Source organism: Triturus cristatus, chromosome 5_1 (assembly GCF_964204655.1).
Source record: "Triturus cristatus chromosome 5_1, aTriCri1.1, whole genome shotgun sequence".
Taxonomy (NCBI): Eukaryota; Metazoa; Chordata; class Amphibia; order Caudata; family Salamandridae; genus Triturus; species Triturus cristatus.
In genome coordinates, this window is record NC_140587.1 from 767,399,360 (window position 1) to 767,419,440 (window position 20,081).

At 47.8% G+C, this 20,081-nt stretch overlaps 1 protein-coding gene across 2 annotated transcripts in view; it reads left to right on the plus strand.

The window, feature by feature from the left end:
* OSBPL1A (oxysterol binding protein like 1A) overlaps positions 1-20,081 on the plus strand; it is a 1,951,189-nt gene that overhangs the window by 631,482 nt on the left and 1,299,626 nt on the right. For both annotated transcript variants that reach the window (XM_085605749.1, XM_085605748.1), the window contains exon 13: positions 18,948-19,073. In XM_085605749.1, coding sequence (XP_085461875.1) covers positions 18,948-19,073 — 126 coding nt within the window. The remainder of the gene's footprint in view (positions 1-18,947; positions 19,074-20,081) is intronic.

A 20,081-nucleotide genomic window follows, 5' to 3' on the forward strand; every position in this document is an offset into this window, starting at 1 on the left:
ATCACACAATTCTTTTGGCAACAGTGGTAATACTATAGTCACACACCATCTCTGTGGGGACCTGGACATCTCTATAATCGCACACTATCTCTGTGGGGACCTGGGCCTGTCTATAATCACACACTATCTCCGTGGGACCTCGACATCGCTAAAATCACACACTATATCTGTGGGGACTTGGGCATGTCTATAATCACAAACTATCTCTGTGGGGACCTCGACATCTCTATAATCACACACTATCTCTATGGGGACCTGGACATGTCTATAATCACACACTATCTCTTTGGGGACCTGGGCATGTCTATAATAACACACATTCTCTTTGGCGACCATGGTAATACCATAGTCGCACACCATCTCTGTGGGGACTTGAACTTACCTATAACTACGCACAAGCTCTGTTTTGGCTTGAGCATCATCTGCTTTGCATTCTCTGTATGGGGCTTTGGAATACTGAAAAGTAGTAAAGTTAGACTTTTGGTCTAAGTTTACATTTGTGAAACTGAAAAGTAGAAAAGTTAGATTTTTTTGTCTAAGTTTACCTTTGTGAATTGGGCCCTATTTTAATGAGGAGTGAAAAACAATCATCTTCATATACTATCTCTGTGGGAACTTAAACATCGCTATAATAACACACTATCTTTGTGGGGGCTTGAAAAAACTATAATAAAACACTATCTTTGTGGGGACTTAAACATCACTATTAAAACATACCATCTCTGTGGGGACTTGAGCATTCCTGTATTTAAACACAAGCTCTGTTTCGACTTGAAGCACCAGGGGGTGCCATGAGGCACAGGGTCAAGACAGATTTGCATATAGCTGGGTCTGATCTGGGGTGGCGAAGTGAGCTAAAGAACGATTATGGATTCAACCCAGATCTGTTTCTGGGGGTGAGTGACTGAAAAGTTTCAGCACTCCGTCCATCATCTCCTTGTGTTTGCTTCCACTTGAACATCATCAGCTTCACATTCTCTGTATGGGGCTTTGTGAATATTGAAAACTAGTAAAGTTAGACTTTTGCTCTAAATTTACCTTTGTGAATACTGACAAGTAGTAAAGTTAGAATTTTTGTCAAAGTTTACCTTTGTGAATTGGGCCCTATTTTAATGAGGACTTAAACACAATCACCTTCATGCACTGTCTTTGGGGGGACTTAAACAACACTGTAATAACACACTATCTTTGTTGGGACTTGAACATCACTATAATAACACACCATCTCTGTGGGGACTTGAACATCTCTATAACAACACACTATCTCTGTGGGGACTTGAACATCGCTATTATAACATACCATCTCTGTGGGGACTTGAGCATTCCTATAATTACACCCAACCTCTGTGTGGACTTGAACATCATTAGCTTTACACTCTGAATAATGGGATTTAAGCTTTGAATTTACACACTATTTCTATGGAGAATTAAACACAATGATCTTCACCCACTATCTCTGTGGGGACTTGAACATCTATTTTGGCAAAAATGTTAGCAGCTAATCAAGCTCAGGGTTCCACTTGACCATATTCTTCAGTTCCATATGTTAATTTATTTGTGTTAGTTCCCTTAGCTCCTAAGATTTTAAGCACTAATAGGTTAAATACAGCTTTAAGTGCCTTTCTTTAAACGTGATATGATATTTTCTGGCACAATAACAGAATCTGTCTTTAATGTATACCCCTAGTATATATGCAGTAATTCATATATGATTAGATTATAATGTTGTTTGTGTATATTGTTGATAAAATAAACATTTAGCCATGTGCCTTCAACTGTATTCAATCACAAATAGTGTTACGGACTAGGTCCCCACAAGGATGGTAGCGCGTATTCAATTCCCCACAAGGATGGTGCTGTGCACACAATTAAATAACAATATATTTGCAGATTTGAAGCAGGATCCTATATAATGAATTTTTTCTTAACATTTTTCTGTTATTGGTATGTATTTAAAACATTGGGAAAGGTTAGTCCCCACAAGGCAGGTGTTCACACATAGTCCCCACAAGGATGGGGGGGGTGGGTGCGTGTGTGTGTGTGTCCTATTCACAGTAACGGAGCACGCTTATTAGGTTTTCACTTGCCCTAGTATTTGGGGTCTTTACCCCAAATCTCTCTTATGAGCGCGAGCCCTCTGTGTCTCCCCGGTTTTTCCTTCACCGTTAATACCTCTGGGTACGGTTGACTACCTGATGCCTCAGTTCAAGAGTTTTTGCATAAGTGTGCTGTAGTTCTCATGGTACTCACGGTCTCCTTGTGTGTATCCTGTTATCCACATGCTTGTTTCTTCTGGTAGCCACAGTTCTGTATATCTAGGGATGGTGACATTGTTCCCTCACCTTCCTTTCTTGTCATCCACTGTAATGTATGCTTAGTTTGTCTGCTCTGACGCTGACCTACTGTCTTGTTCCTTTTCAGTTGAACTTCTTATTGCAGAAGTTTATACACTTTCTTCCATTATGTACTGACCTTGTTGGTTCCGTGTCTTTCTTTCGTTCCTGCCTGGATGAGTGAGGTCTCGTCTGTTCTCTGCAGGGTTGTGGTGCCTTTGTCTCCCCTTTTTTTATAGCTCTCCTGCGGAGCTTCCTTGGTCTGGTGTTAGCCGTGCTGGCATTTGCTGTCCACACCATGTTTTGGTCAATATTATTGACGGCTTAGTTCTCTTTGGAACTTGGTAGGCTTTCAGTTGCAGACCCTCCTCCAATGGGGTATGGCTTTGGTATCTATTCTAAGTTAAGGAATCTGTGGCTAGATGGGTCAGATGAACGAGTTACTTTCCTTCAGTAACAATGTATCTGGTAGAGACACAGTCTAGCTGCAGATTCCTTAATGCCCACCCATCCTCCCCGTTCTGCGACGGCCTCCAGGTGGGGTTCTGCCCACTGGCCTCCTTACAAGTGGCCTTGGCCTTCTTGAGGGGTACACTGGTTCACCTACCTCTGGGGCAGGGTGTGTTGTTCTGTTCTGGCACATTGACTCTCCACCCTTTCTCGATTTGGGTGGCTAGGTTACGTGCTTTCAGTGCTCCTCCGCCCTGGTTCTCTGGCGTGGAGATTCTCATGTTCTTCCACCCTCCCTCCGCCCTAGTCTCCCCCCCCCCCCCCCCCATTGCCTTGGGTTCTCCTTGTTTATGCTGCAATCGATTGGGTTGAGGTTCTATTTGCCGATGTTCCAGTTCATAGGTCATTGTGGGGAGCGTAGTGGACGTTCTCTATTGTTGCTCACTTTTGGTCATTCGCCATAAGACATGTTGTTCCAGTCTTGTTGTCCTTTACAGTTAAGTCCTGTGGTTACAGACTGTCTTTCATACAGTTCCATTCTGTGGTTGCGAACTGTCCTTCGTTTGTCATGCCATTCATTTCCAATGCCATTGCCTCTTCGGAGGGGCGCGGTTCTCCGCTTGGCCGAGACTGTTTTTAGTGACGGGTGCTTTGTTCGCTCCCCTCCGTTCCTTCAAGTATTGAGCACTTTTACAACATGGTCCCTCAAGTGTTGAGTACCCTTTTCACGTGGTGAGGGTTCTCATCATTCTATGGTCTCTTGTTCTTATTGTTTCACATATTTTTGTTCTTTTTCCGCACACTGTTCCTATACTCTCACAGTTTGTGTAGTGGCTCTGCGTTGTGGCGCGGAAAAGATTCCCACAAGAAAACTGACGTCAGCACGCCCGGGAAGGGGGACCTATATGGCTCCATTGACATCACTTCCATGGACGACGTCAAGACGGAGCCGGGCGACGCCGCCCCCCGGCGTGCAGAGGTACTGCTAGGGAAAAAGGTTTTTCCAGATCCAGTCTGACGCCTGGGGGGATATTCTAAGTTAAGGAATCTGCGGCTAGACTGTGTCTCTACCAGATACATCGTTACCAAGGGTAAGTAACTTGTTCCTTACTACCATACCTAACTATAACATCAATGGATTGTGACAGACAAGCCCTCCACCCCAACCCCCCTGGCACGGCCTGCTAAAGTTATAAAGGGGTGTGCTTCTGAATAATGCGGGTCTACTGACTGTCTCAAGGGGTCTCCATAGCAATATATAAAAGGTAAGCCTAGTGGCTTAGTTGAGAGGTGACCACCTCAGTATACAAGGGAAGCCTATTGGGTTTCTCAAGGGGTCATCAGTTCATATAAAGGTAAACACATTCCACTTCTCCTGAATCACGTTGTATACGACCCAAGAAACATAGGGTTACTTTCAAACATGAATTCTGGGAGGGGACGATGCTCTCCCGGCAGCCGACAAGAACACTTGTGTAACATATTGATGGTGCCTCTGCCCAGATTAGGCCACAAGAACGTAGGAAGAAACATGCAAATTAGTATACGATAAGCATTATGGAGTGCTCCTGACTTGGAGCAGTGGATAATAAATGAGCAGATCTGGACGCTTATTTATTTTTTTGGGGGATACCCGGCCTCACTCAGGACACCCACTACTTATTTAATTGTTGGGGTTCATGAGGGGAGCCAAAGGTCCCTGCATTCCCACTGACTTGCCGGAAGCAGCCCTTGTTGCTGGATCCCATGCAGCCTCATAGGACATTTTCTGTGTGCTTCCTGGTTGGGAGCAGCCTTTTTTCCTTGGCTCCTACCCAGTGAGTGAAAGGTACTGTTTTGCTCACCATCTTGCATGCAGGTAAAAACTAGAAGTCACTCTGTCCTTGCGGATGTGGTCCCCAAGACTGCAGTCATCATTTCCCCTGGGGATGGGGCCCCATAGAACAATAGTATACTCCATGAGGGGAGCACCATGCATGCTCTCTCTCCATTATTAGATTAAATGTGCCGACACCCGGGTCCTGGCCCGCTCCAAGGGTATTTAAAACCAAAATGTGGTGTCCTGCATTTCTTATGTTTTTTAAATCTTTTCGCTCTGTTCTGCGGATCCCCCACAGGATTGCACAACACATTTTTAGAAATATAGAATTTTGGAACCACAGAGGTACTTCTACACCTCCCAGCCCCCAAAAGGGCTAGGGATGTATGTCCTTATGTGAAAACATTTATAGGACTGAGGCCCAAGCCCTGTAATGGCCACTGCACCATTTCTTTTCCTGTTACAGCCAGCCAATCAGAGTGCTCGCTCTGAAAAAAGACTTTGCTGTCACTCAGAAGGCTTGAATTTGTAAATTTAATTCTAACAGTCCAGATATCAAACCATTTTGAACATTAATTTCTCAAACACTACTGAACTGATTTACACCAAATCACAAAATGCATGCTTGCTTAGCAAAGATCTAACTTTCTGCCAAATTTAGTGTAATTCTATTTAGCCATTTAGCGCTGTTAAAAGCCCTAATTGGAAATTGAATTTTGGGACCCCCTTGTTTTACTCTGCCCGCTTTAAGTATCCCTCAGAAACATTCCAAGTAGGAACTGAGGTGGACAAACATATTTTTTAAAGGGTTTGTGAAGATTTGTCAAACCACAACAACGTTTTTAGTGAACCAAGTTGCTGCCTGTCAGTCAAATGTATTTGCCACACTCTGATATCTATACATTTTGAACCTTTATTCCTCAAACTACTGAACAGATTTACACCAAATCACAAAAAGCACACTTTCTGAATAAAGAACTATCTTCCTGCTAGATTTGGTGTAATTCTGTTCAGCCATTTTTTCCAGTATCACTGTTCAGTTTTCCAATGGAAATTTGCACGGAAAAACCTGTTTGCTCCACCCCCTCCCCCCATCGGATGGGCTGGCTGCAACACAAAGAGAAACGTTGGTCCTGAAAATCAAAAATAGTTCAGAAATAAGGGGGCATGGTAGGTATACCCTGACCCCATAGCAATGGTAGGGCAGATCAGTGAGCGAGCACTCCTGGGGTCAAAATTGAGAAAATAGCGTTTCAAAGGTTGCTGCAATCCCATGGAAGTCTCTCGGAAGCCAGTGCGGCCCCCTGTGCTCCCAAGAGAACCTTGTGGGTGTACAGGAAATGTTTTATAAAAAAAAGCCAGGGACTGTGTGTGGTGAGGGGTTAGCCGCCTGTGAGGAGTTGGGTGCAAGCATGGCCAAAGGCCATTTGTAATGAGGGATTGGCCACCCATATGTCAGGTCCTATGGCTAAGCCCACGCTGTGCACAACCAAAGATTATCTGCGGTGCGAGGTTGACAGTTACGTATAATACTAAAGTCTTACATTATGTTATAAAACAAAAATAGAAATTCACTGAAAAAACGAAGGTTAAAGTGCTGTTATATTTAGTTGTGGTAATAATATCCTACTTTCTAGTAAAAAAACAAATACGGATTCACTGAAAACACGAAGGTTTAAGTGACGCTACAATTAGATGAAAATGCTAGTTACAATGTAACATTTTAAACTCAAAGTACACTGAAATTCTCCAGTTGTAATTAACTGATGAAACTATAACTCGTGTCCTTCCATTCACTGCTTATGATCTCACATGTTACATCGCTCATGAAATGTTCTATGACCACATTGATCACATCTTTGATGATGTCGGAAATTATATCATTGCTGAACACTGTGCATGGTCGGGTTGCGAGTTCTAGTAACTTCAGTTAACTACAACTGCCGAATTTCACTGTGTTTTTTTAGTTTAAAATATAATGTTTTAACTGACATTTTCACCTAACTATAGCTAATCTTTATACTTTTGTGTATTCAGTGTGTGGAAATGTATGTATACGGTGGTCGCCATGGGGTAGTTCTAGTTAGGTTGGCGTTTCTATTGGAGATGCCTTTTTTATTTTGTTTATAACTTTAGCATTGTTTGACGAATCTCCAGCTTTCCAAAAAGTGCTCTTTTGTGTCTAGTTCATGCATGTTTCTGAGTGATTCATCAATCGAGGCCCGGCGAAAAGAGGGGTCCCAAAACTCAAAATCCCCATGCATTTTCTACAGACTTCTTCAACAATCACTACAACAAAAACTGCAGAAAGGAATTACACCAAATTTAGCAGGAAGCTAGATCTTGGTCCGCAGATTGTGATTTGGTGTAAATTAGTTTTGAAAAATGAAGGTACAAAAATATTTGTATATCTTGATGGTTGGTTTCACAAAAGGCTCGCAAGAGGTACACAGGGGTGCCAATTTAAAAATGGAGCGTTCTAATTGACCCAGGAAGCCTTTTTTTCCTTGAGCGAGCGCCCTGATGGCTGCCAGCAACATGAGAAAATGTTTGCTGCCAACCATTGCAGGACTTGGGGACTTAGTCCCCTGTGAACATGTAAAAGCAACCATAATATAAGGGGGCAAGTTAAATATACCCTGCCCCCTAGGCCTAATGGGGGGGGGATGTGTGCCTCCCCCCCCCCATGCCATTATAGGCTCCGGGGAGCTCACTCCAGGCCAAAATAATTCAAAAATTAGACGGAGGTCATGCGGGCCCCTCTCCCTGAACCATCTCAGGCCCTGGGGGCCACAGCGTGCAGCTTTGGCTGCCTGTAGGGAGCTTTAAGCGAAATGAAAGGCTGGTCACAGCGTGGGGTTGAGAGCCTCCGGGTGACTTCCTGCGGAGGGTCTAATGCAGGGCCAACCCCATGCCGCATGAGACGAAAGGCCATACTCACTGTGGGGTTGGCTGCCTGCAGATGTGGGGGGAGGGGGTGAGGGAGGGTCTGCTACCTCCGGGTGGGTTGGTCACAGGACCTGAGTGCAGGTCAGACCCTGGTGCCAGCCCTCTGCTGTGCACGGGCAAATGTTGTGAGCAGCATGGAGGTTGGCTGCCTGTGGAGGGTTTGCCCCAGGGCCTGGCTGCACGCCATGCGTGACGGGGGTTGACTTCGGATAGGGTAATAAAATATTACTTTACCGTTAAAAAAACAAAAACTAGATATTCACTGAAAAAAAGAAAGGTTAAAGTAACATTATAGTTAGGTGTGTTTAAAAAAAATCGAACTTGTGCACCCGCAATGCACTGCTTATGACCTCACATATTACATCACTTATGACATGTTCTATGACATCACTGATGTCATATGACATCTCAAATTACATCATCCAATGAGTGTGTTAGTTTGTTTTATAGTTTACATAGTGGCGGGTAACTACAGTTTTACTTTTCTACCTAATTGTGTACAGCCTGTGTCCAGTTAATCTGTGAAAGAGTTTACAAAACGCATGTTCTTTTAATGGACCATAGTTGTGTAGAGGTATTGAACACGTTATAAATCTTTGTATTGAAGAGTAACTCTGTTTGCAGATGACCGTTGACTTGTGTTCATTATGTTCCACACAAGTTTTTTGGTACTGCAGAAAACGTTTCCAGCAGGGCAAAGATTCTGTGTACTACATACTAAGTAGTGTAAGCAGCCTATAGTTATTAGACAATCGTCTCAGCAGGACAGTGTGTACTTAACATAGAAGACTCTGTGCACCAGGTACTAAACTATGTACATGTGCTTGTTTTGCTTCAAAAGGTGAGCTAACTGTAAAGTTTTCACCACAGTATGAAGGCTGCAGGTAGGATGATCTTTAGCACCCTCAGACCTTGGTTATTTTAAGTGAATTGTCGCTCTGAGGACATGGTTTGCATAGAGTGTACACTGCTCTTACTAGACACTTGTTCATACTCTTTGGTGTATTTCTTATGAGAGTTTCACTGTCTGCAAACTGTGTGGTAGAGAGTAAACTCTCTCTATAGAGTACCCGCTTTTCTATGTATATCGACTTTAATTCTCAATGTAGGTTCAGTGACTGTCAGGGGTTTGATACAGGTAAAGACTGTCCGTAGTAGGGCATTAGTTACGTAACAGGGCTTCAGTATCTGGAGGAAGTTGGTTTTCCCTGAAGAGTTGTGTACAGATTGAACACCGTTGAAGGATGGATTTTATCTATGGTTCATAGTCAACATGAACTCAGCTACCCATGAAGTGTATTGGTATAGGGTCAATGTTGCACATAACACATGCTTGCTTAACCTATGAGGTTTGTGTGTATGATAGCAGTAATGAGGCTTCATATTATTATGAGCTATTTTGCACTTACTTTAATAGCTCTTATGTTATACCCGTTTCTAGAGCAATGTGTACAAAAGAAGCTTGGATGATGTCATCAGTGGCAGCCATTACAGGTCTAGTTTCTGCATGGAAAGTTTGGGGTGATCCGTCATTGACTTTGCCCTGGGAAGTATTCTCGACTTCGAGTAGCATGTAATACTGAATGCCATAGTATTACATGCTACTCTATAAGTCTGGAGTAATCCCTGTTGCAATGTTACTGGACACTTAAGAGATAGAATTGCTGTCCATATGGATATATATTTCATACTGGCTCAAAATCAGCCATAATTGATCAAGCCCTGCTGAAGACATAGGCGATACGCCATTCGATAAAACACAATTCTAAAAATCTAATTTAAGGATGGAATGTTTATACAATTATTGTGGACTTTTAATTGTGTGCTCAAAGGCAGTTTTTTAATACTTGAACTTAAAGGAACATGATTAGTCATTCCCAAGCCTCTGAGAACAGTTGTCGACCAGCCACACAAAGGCACCCGAGATCTTTTGCCACAAAATGCTTTTGGAGACAGTAAAGGTTTCCTTTTCTGAATGAACTTGTGGAAGAAGAGCACAAAGTCTGCTATGTGTGTCAGTGTCTGTGGAGCAGTCTAAGCAAGAGACCTGGTGATGTCCCTGCTAACTCATTCCTTGGCAAGTGGTAGCTGTTGATTTGTTTGGAGCAATGGTGACTGGTAATCATTTCCTCGTCCTGCTGTATGAAGACTCAAGGATTCTCGAGCTTGTGACATTTATCAGCACTTTTATAGTGGTTGTAGTTTCTGCCTTCAACAAGATATTAAGATCAGCTGTCATACCTGAAACAGCAAACTCTCAAATGGCCCTACTTTCACCCTGACCCTCTAGTGCTTTTTAGTTCTTAGTCCCGCACCATCATACCTCCTAGAAGTATCATCGTTCATCAATATATTACTTACTTGGAGTTTGATACATCAGGGTAAGATTTATTGTTGTCATTCACTCTGTGTGCATCTCTCGACACATAAGTTTTGCACTTCCTATAAGTATGTCCCTAGACAGGCAAACCAAACTCAAGGTACGTGAATAGGCTGACGCGCCCTGAGAGTTCGAAAGTACAGATATAATTTTGGCAAGAGCTGGCCTGATCCGTCCTTTGTGTTTTGTCTACAGTTAGATAAGTGATACTTGCGATCTACCATATGCACCGAAGCACACCAGAGCAGTGTCACTTTTTTCCTTAATTAGTCATGTAGCGAAAGAGGTACAGTCAAACAATACAGTTTAAAGGATGGAATTCCAATAAGTAATCCACAGCTGTTGAAGTGTCTAGTCATTCACTTTTATTCCAGTGAAGAAAACAAACGGCAGCCGATGCGTGTTTCGTCCTCCCGGACTTTCCCAAGGCTTCTCTCAAGAACATACAGGCAGTTTATTTCAAATGTAGGAAGCAGGTCGCTAAAGAGACAGATATATCACTCTAGGTTGATTATATGACTAACTGCCTTGATTCGATAAAGTTAAATCTCAAAGATCCACAGTTGAATTCACTGTCTGTAATCGACTTCCAAAACGTTTCCAAAGGTGATCATTACACATGAGTAAAGTGATTCAGAGGCGCTTGGACCATGATAAGTCAGTGCAGCATTGTTACGTTCCCGAATCCCGTCTGGACTTCAGAACTGCTTTTCTGTAAGCCTCTTCATGGCCATTGCTTACTGGGGCGGCTCAGTCACCATTTTGTCCTTATCAGTTTTCGTAGTGCCCCCTGTTGTCTAGGCAATGATGCTTTCTAGAGTTCCTGTCTGGGCACCAGAGCAGGAAATAAGAGGAATCCCACGACTCTGGGTTCTGGCAGTTATTTCTGAACTTGATTTGGGTCCGGCCAACCCAGCGGAACATGTTGTGTATTTTTCTGACACCAGAATACAAAGCAGCTGCACCTGCACGTTGCCTGCTTTCTGTTCAGAGTAGCAATATGCAGGTAGAGAGGGGGCTTCATTATTTTCCCTTTCAGCTGGATCTAAAATGAAGGCCTTATTTAATGAGTCATCAACCCCTTTGTGTTTCCAGTATCACCATGACTAGGAACCAGCTGGTGCCTAACACCTAGATGCCAATGTAATGGATGGAACCAAAGGCACACAGCTTATCACTTCACAAGTATTTTGGAGAAACTATGATTTGGAGGCAGCTGTTGACATTAAACACAGAGACAATAAATCATAAAAGTGTGTAAATCACTGTGCAGGAATGTTACAAAAGACAATGAGAGTTATAAGGTGTAAGAGTCACATATTGTCCGTACTTGTAGACATTATATGTTAAGAGTGCTTGGTCAAGAGAAAAAAGTCATGATTTAAATCGTAATGCAGTTATTGGGTTTGTCTGTACTACCAAGACTTTCTTACTACCAAAAGCAAGGCATAAGTTTAGAGTACAAGCTGGTAGACTGAATCTACTGACTCTTTCCCAGGGTGGATGCCGTCTTCCTTGCCAAGAAGTTGGGCCCACCAGAAGTATGCTGAACCTGTGTGTTTCAGACACCGGAACACACTCAGCAGCATTAGGACTTTGTCTGCTTCTGTTCTGAGCAGCAATGTGCAGGCGGTGGAGGGGGCTTTGTTATTTTAAAATCCAGCTGAACCTCAAACAAAGGCCAAAGTTACGGGGTCATTAGGCCTCCTTTTGATTAAGTGTCCTTGCTGGGAACTATCTGGAGCCTCACACCTAGCTGCAAATGAACGGAGGGGGGAAGGCGCACAGCATATTATTACATCACAGGTACTTAAGATAGGCATGCTTCTGACTTTGTTCAGTCCCTGTATGTAACACACATGCATGCACTGTAAGAATGTCAGATGTGTTGGTCTGTCCCAGTATTTACACAATTAACAAATAAATGGTTGTATTTCTTTTATAGTGCTACTCTTCCTACTGCAACTTTGAATCAAAACTGTGTGGCGACAAAACGCATAACCCCCGCATTTGCCCCACTCCCGGTTTCCATACCTGGATTCCTTGTCATAAACAAGCCAACGTAGACTTGCTCATGTGGTGGTCATTGTTGGCCGCAGTTTATTATGCATACCCATATATACATATCCCTACTGTTGTACATCCTGCCATAAATCATTATTGCGGAGCTGTCATCTTGTGTCTTGCTTTGTTTTCGTTATACATTGTGTTTGCAAAAATCATATGTACATTGGACACATTGCATATTAGACTGACAGTTTGTAACATAGGTCATTTGTAAGCTTGTAATGTCTCTTGGCCCAACGGGGTCGTCGCTTCGTTGGGTTGGATTTGCCCTTCCAGGGGTGTAGCTTTTTGTCCCGGAGTTAGGCAACAACTCACTACCTTGCCGATTCTTGTTGTGCCCTGCCACCCGGCGGGGGCTGGGCAGCGAGCGCCGTCTCTGATAGCTACCCCCTTGTGGTAGGCCAACTCACCTAGCCGTAAGGCATCCCAAGGTAAGTGGTCCTATCCTGGCGCACCGCCCTCCGGTGTGCCTCCGTACCAACCATTATCCCTGTAGTTTTCTCACCACGCCGCCAGAGAGGCTTCCGTCTTCCTGCGGCTCCCCCCCCCCCCCCCCCCCCCCCCCCTGTTGGCTTCTTTATTTGCAACCCGCCAATGCCATTGCGCCCCAAAGGTTGCTCCAGAATACCCCCATGCCCTTATCGGACAGATGCACCACATCCTTTGCATAGAACTCGTGCCAGCCTGTGTGGATGAGGCTGTGCCTAACAGACTCCAACCCGTTGGTTCTGCAGAATTTGCTCACGGTGAGGTTGTTTTTTCAAAGAGTTCTCCACCGCGCTCTGTGAATGTGCCCCACGCCATTCATTCCTGCTGAATAGTTCCGACCATATGATGGCGGTGTCCCGGAATGCTCTGCTCGCCTCCGTCTGATCTCTTTGTATATTCTGAAGCAGGTCTCGCCTACCTCGTTTGGCCAAGTCGTTCCCCCCCCTAGGTGTATAATCAGGATGTCCGGGTGCCTGCCGGCCTCTGCCCTCAGTTCCGGGAGCCTCGCCGGCAGCTGTTCCCATTTCATTCCCGGTTGGCCAAACCACCTTATGCAGGTGTCAGCCGGCAGTCGTTCTTGCCTGCACCCCTTCTGCCGCCACCAGGAGTGCATGCGAGTTATAAAAGAGTGGCCTACCACCCAAGCCAAGCGCGGTCTCCTTCCTGCTGGAGGAATGACAACAGGTCATTGAAGTGTCCAGGCAGGGTAGTGTCGTGTAAGTCCGGTATGCTTTTGATCGCCGTCTCCCTACCTCCTGTATCCCAGCTTCAGACATCCCATGCTGCGCGGCTGTCGTGGCGGCCCCTAGCCTAAATGAATTGGACCCGAACACCAAAGGAGGCAGTCCCGCTTTGCTGAGTGAGAGGCGCATGATCAAGGTGAACTGGAAATTGCTGAGGCGAGTACGGTCCCTATGTTTGAACAGCGGGCCATCGCCGGCCGGGCGTATTGCCATGAAAGCAATCAAACAGCACACTGCGCAGCACTTCCTGTCCTCGATGCACCGCAACCTCACCACCGCCCCTTTGCCAGCTTGGTCTGTCTTTGAGCGCCGCAGTAGCAGCTCTATCTCCCCCAGTCTTGGTGTGACATCCCCAGCTTGTAGGCAGCTTTCTGCCGGGCCCACCCTCGCAGGAGCTACCAGCTCGCTGACGTGGAACGCCCCGAAGAATGCGGTGGCGAAGGCTGCCCTGAATAGTTTTTGCTCGAAACTGTCATTCGTGATGTCTTGCAGCATCCCCCAGCAAAGTCCTTAGTTTGGCGAAGTCTATTGGGCGTCTGGTATCCCTCCTCGCGCCCTCAGTTCGCTTCCACCCCTTCATCGCTGCCTTGGTGTAGTGTGTGGCCAAGGGGTCCAGCCCAGTCTCTAACCTAGAGTAGTATGCCACGGCTGACAGGTGGGCTTGTGTCCATGACCTAGACTTCTGGGAGTTAAACGCCCACTGTATGAACTGTTCTGCTGCCCTGCGGGTGGCTCCTATGTCGCCTACAGACTGTATCCCTCCTACTCGCATCACAGTACTGATGTATGTTCTGTATCTCCTAGCATCTGCCGGGGAGAGGGCTCGGCTGACCAGCTTTGACAAATCTATCCCGCCAGGAGGCACGGGCAAGGAGTCATTTCCTACTCTGCGCCGGGTGCCAGTTCCCAGAACTTCTCCATACTTGCGCGGGACAGGACGTCTGCGATCTCGTTGTCCACCCCTGGCACGTGGCGCGCCCGCAGGTCTATGTTGCCCTCCAGCTGTAACTTAACCAACCTGCGCTTTAGTCGAAGTGTATCCGGGCATCTGGCTGTGCCCCTATTAATCGCTTGCACTACCCCCTTTTTGGCGGACCATAATGTCAGCTTCATGCTTTGCAGTTCGCGCTTCCAGACCGTGAGTGCGACTATGATGGGAAATAGCTCCAGGAAGGTGATGTTTTTGGTCATGCCTGCCTTGCGCCAGCTATCGGGCCACTCCCCTGCGCACCATCTCCTGCCTAGGATTGCCCCGAAGCCTGTACTGCCTGATGCATCGGTGTAGAGCGCAATCTGTTTGTTGGTCACCCAGCTTTCCCTCCATATAAGTAACCCGTTGAAGTCTGCCAGGAACGTGTCCCATGTAGCTAGGTCCTTCTTGATCTCCGCTCCCAGCCTGACGTGGTGATGCTTGTGGGTGAGCCCACTTGTCAGTTGAGTCAACCGCCTGGCGAACACCCTGCCCGCTGGTATTACCCTGGCCGCAAAGTTTAGTTTGCCAATCAGCCGCTGAAGATCCCACAGTGTCGCCTTGTCCCACCCGCAGAGGTTCCTGATTTCCCCCCTGAAATCCTCCACCTTCTCCGGGGGGGAGCCTGGATGTGCCACGACGGAATCTAGCTCTATTCCCAGAAAGGTGATTGTTGTTGCTGGGCCTACCGTTTTGTCAGCTAATAGTGGTACCCCTAATTCCCCTGCCAGTTTTTTAAATGCTGCTAGGGTGTCGCCACACTCAGGAGATGCTGCGGGGCCTGTGAACAGAAGTGGTAGTATCCCCCCTACCGTGTGTCTTACGTGTAATGCCCATTCCTAATAGGTGCTGAATAATTCAAAATAGGCGCATGACACCGAGCACCCCATAGGCATAGCTTTGTCGAAGTATAGCCCCCCCCCCCATTGGAACCCTAGCAGATGAAAACTTGTGGGGTGGACTGGGAGTAAGCGAAAGGCGGCCTCGACGTCCGCCTTTGCCATGAGGGCCCGTGGGCCCGTTGCTCTGACTAAGTCGATGGCGTCATCTATTGTAGAGTAAGACACTGAACACACCCCTGCGTCAATCCCGTCATTCACTGAGGCTCCGTCAGGGAACAATAAGTGGTGGATTAGCCAGTATTGGCCTTGTTCCTTCTTGGGGACAACCCCCAATGGGGAGATCACTAGCTCCTTGGCCATGAGGTCCGGCAGGGGGCCCTCAATCCTACCCAGTGCCCTCTCCTTCTCTATTTTCTTGGTGACCACCCCTGGATGCAGCAATGCTGATTTCAAGTTCCTGCTGCTGCTTGGCGGGCGGGGGCCTGTAAATGGGATGGGAAAACCTTCTTCAAAACCACAGACCAAGGTCGCGGCGTCGGTCCTGTTATGGTAACTGTTGGCCAGCTTGCGCAATAGGTTTGTGTTGTCGGGGGATCGTGCTAGCCTAGAAGTTTGTATACCTGCTGACCCCCCTGTGTCCCCCACGCCTATGTCACTGCTTCTGCTTCCCCTTTTTATCCCCCTTGTGGTCTCTCTTGCACCCCGCTGCTGGGTGCCCCCCTCCACAGGCAGAGCAGATGTGCTGGAACTTGCATGCCGCCCCATAGCCAGAGGTCGGCTGCGCAGCATGGGAATTTCTCCACTATAATGCAGGCCATGACCTGGAATGCGTTTAGCCAATTATCAAAGCTTCTCTCTTTCCGCTCTTTTCTCCGTTCCCTTTTATCTTCATCCTTCTTATCACAGGTGGTCAAGCCGAACCCCTCTAACTGTATCTCCAGGAGTGAAAAACATATCAATGAACTCCTTCCCCCAAATCCTCTCCTTGACCGGCGGTGGTATGAGGCTAGCTAGCCCTGTGGCCCTTGTCGTTAATGACGCTGGGCCCGGTGAGGGGCGCATATATGCGTCGGCTACCGCTAGTGTGGGGGGGCGGGATGGGCGCGGGGGGAGTACTCCCCCAGGCCATCGTGGGCGACCCTTACTCGCTCTGCCCCTCCATGATGCTCTGCCACCCTAATCGCTGCCCTCGCACGTGGCCTGGGTCTATCAGATGCCAAGGTAGCCCCGAGCTCTCCTCTTTTGCCTGGGTCCCTAACCCATCTGGCCCTCCCACGCTGCCTTGTGCCTGGTGACCCTGCTTGCCTGCCTAACCCCTGAAGAAACCTTGGTGCCATAGTCTTGAAACATTCCTGTAAAATTGGACTTATATGCTCACCGTTCGTCGCTGTGTCCGTTGACCCCTTGGTCGGCCCCGCCGCCGCCGTGCTGGCTACAGGTGGCTGGGTCTTCCTTTGGGGGGGCCTTCTTAGATGCCCCTGCGAGCTGGGCCGGCACTCTCCTCTGCTGTTTGGCTGCCAGTGCGACGTGCACCGTCTGGTGCTGGTGACTTGGCCCCTCACCGTCTTCCTGTAGGCAGGTGTCCAGCCAGTCGTGACTGTGGACCTCGGAAGCCGCCCTGATCCGCTGCATCAAGTCATCGAGGTCCTCCTGCTGCTTCTTGCCCCGTTTTGCCATCGTTCTGGCTGCCGCTGCCTGTGTGCGGCATGCTGCCGCATTTCAATGCACCAAAAACGCTGTTGTCTAACCCCTTAAGTGGGATTTGGGCGCAGCTGGTTATGCTGCGTGGTGCTGCCGCACATGTATGCACCAAGATACTTCCACAATAGTCTGCAGTACACCGCCTTTGAATAGTTCAAGCCACGCTGTTTTCCTTGTGGCGAGTGTGCCCTGCGCGCGTTGTTATTCCCGCTCTGGTCCAGCCAATTCTCACTGTTGCCTTAGTTAAATGTAGACACACCAACCCTGGTATTGCCCACTTTACCTTGAGTGTAAACATCTCAGCCATTAACCATTAGGCCACAGTGTCTGTTAGAAGCTGGTGGGTTATCCAGCAATTGGTGCCTGCCCCTTTAAGGATTGTTCTCCCCCAGGCGCCCGCTACTTTCGCTTACTCCGCCCCTCCCGTCACTGTTGCTCAAAGCGGGGGACTGCCAGCTCCCTCTATGCCAGAGGGAGTCACGGACCACCGGGAGCGGCGTCCAGCCGCCGCGATAAGTTCAATTGGCCTACATCGCGGCCGCAGTTAGTTGGGCTCCCGGTCCGGTGCTGGCAGTAGCGTCCTTGGCGTCGGGGTGGACTCCCGGTCGTCCTCCGGTCAATGGGGGCGTTGAGACGGCCCGGGTGGGCTCCCGGTCGTCCTCAGCCGCGGCGCTGGTCGTTGGGGGATCGAGGCGGCCGGGGTGGGCTCCCGGTCATCCTCAGCTGCGGCGCTGGCCGTTGGGGGATCGAGGCGGCCGGGGTGGGCTCCCGGTCGTCCTCCGCTGCGGGGCTGGTCGGTGGGAGATCGAGGCAGCCGGGGTGCGCTCCCGGTCATCCTGAGCGGCGCTGGTCGTTGGGGGATCGAGACGGCCGGGGTGGGCTCTCGGTCGTCCTCAGCCACGGCGCTGGTCGTTGGGGGATCGAGGCGGTCGGGGTGGTCTCCCGGTCGTCCTCAGCTGCGGCGCTGGTCGTTGGGGAATCGACGCGGCCGGGGTGGACTCCCGGTCGTCCTCCGCCACCGTGCTGGTATCGCTAGCGTCGAGGAGGCCGGAGTGGGCTCCCGTCGTCTTTTGCCTCGCTAGTTCATCCTCCGCTCACCCTGCTCGCCGGCAGAGCTTCGCCGCAATCTCCTTCGCCACGATTCTCAGGAATACAACAATTTTCGATGCTGCTCCCCAACAGATAGGAGCATCCCTGGGGGAGCAGTGCTTATATCCCCCCCCCAGATGCTGTACCGCCTTTGCCTGGTCCCCCCCCCCCATTGGGGGTTTGTATAATGCCTCTGCCCCCCATTGGCCAGGGGGGCTGGCGACTATGTGGCCGCCGCAGCGGGGGGGGGGGCGCCAGAGCTCCCTGCTCTGTGGCGTGAAAACTGATTTTGTCCGGGGGGGAAGCTCTGCGTCGGTTATGGCACCGGCCCTTTAGGCCCCCATCAGCGGCGGCCTCTGCTCGAACCCTCCTGGAGCTGCATGAACCGCCAGAGTTATTTTAGCTTTATTATAATCACTTGGAAATTGCTGAGCACATAAAGATCTATGCAGCAACAGGTACCTTAACCCCGTAAGATATTTTGTATACAGCTTCTTTGTGACCAATTAAGCGAGCCAGAACAGATTTATTATACCGCTTGTCCTTATTGCCAATTTATTTGTGACAGAGTTTTGAAAAATAAATATGTAAGTTGACTATCGGACTCTGTTTTTCATTACTTCGGCCCTTCCCTCTGCCACACCTTGTCCCCAATGTATGTTCGCGGAGTACATTTTTCCCAGTTCCAGTTTGGGCACTCAAGTGCATAAAGAGAGGAAGTCTCTAGCAAAGAAACCAATATCCATGACAGTCTTAGCTACCAACACATTTAATCCGACTGCCGCTGCCTACAAGATCAGATTCATGGAAAGTAACCCGAACCCGCTGGTCAGCGTCCAAGTACTTTTGTGGAAGGAACCATCGACTGTAAGGAACATTTAAAAAATCAGAAAGGCTGTAGTGAAAACTTACAGTATTTATATTTATAAGATCATGCTTTGGTAAAAAATGTTACATGTCAAAAAAACGTTTTCGCTCAATAGGAATGCAAAGGTTTGTCCTTCAGTACTATATGAGGGATAATGGCAAGGGTTTTGTGAAAGCTCGCCTTCGTGTCTCACTAGAAAAGACCATCTACCTGCCAGTGTCCATCAAGTGTTCTTTATTGTCCCTAGGACTGGATCGCTGCAATAGAGGAGCATTCTGCCTACAGCACTCACTACTGCTCGCAGGATCCGCAGAGTGATGATGAGGAGGAAGAGGACGCCATACCGTCAGAAGTCCTGCAGGCAACTTTGGCGGTAAGTCTGTCTGAGAAATATTCTGTGTGAGAAGTTGGCCTGATGTATGATGTCACTAGTTATAGTGTACACCTTATATCAGTCCAAATACCCTTATGGTGATTGGTTGTAAAGTCAACCTTATAGACCAGCTATCCTAGTGGTAGCATGGACAAGAGCAGTCTTAGGCTAAACTCTGAATGGCATGTGAAGCCAGCTGTGATACCATATATAATCCCTTGAATACCAAATGAAAGGACACCACAACAGATATATATATAAAATAAAGTGTATTTATTCTAAGCAAACCCTCAGCACTCTTTATGAGATTAGAGGTAAGTACAACACAGTCTTATTTAAGCATACATTAAGTCACACAGGTAAGTAATACAGTTAGGCCCTAGGGGCCACGCAAACCATATACTAAGTAAGTGGTATAAGAACCACTGTCACGGAAATAGAATAGGCCTAGGCCTAGGGAATCGCTGGGGCTACACTACACTAGCGTTAGTTAGGAAGTGGGAGGCCCACGGGATTCGTGTGCAGAGTGGAAACTCTCACGTGTAATGCGTAAAAGTCAATAGCAATAGTACAGTTTAGAAAACAGTAGATTTAGGACACTTCCGGAGTAGCTAGGAAGTTGAGACTTGAAAACTAGACACTAGGATAGTCACTATCCTGATGAGCACCGGAGTACCCAAGTTACCTAGCCCACAGGCTGCGGGTGCATAGGGGTGAAGATGCGTCGTTTTCGTCGTCGACTCCTATGGATGCCTGAAGAAAGATGCTGACAGGCAGTCAGTGAAGAGTGTCCGGTGGATCCCAAGGCTGGGATCAAGAAGAGAAGAGACCTGCAAGCAGAAGGGACAGAGTCAAGGTCACTAGCCAGTGACCACGTGGAACCAGGAAGGAACCAGGCGATGTCGTGAAGATTGCAGGTGAAGGTGAAGCTTGTCGCTGCAGCCAGGAGGACCAGGAAGCGTCGAGGACGACCAGGACCAGGAGGCGAGCTGTCCCACGAAGGCTCTT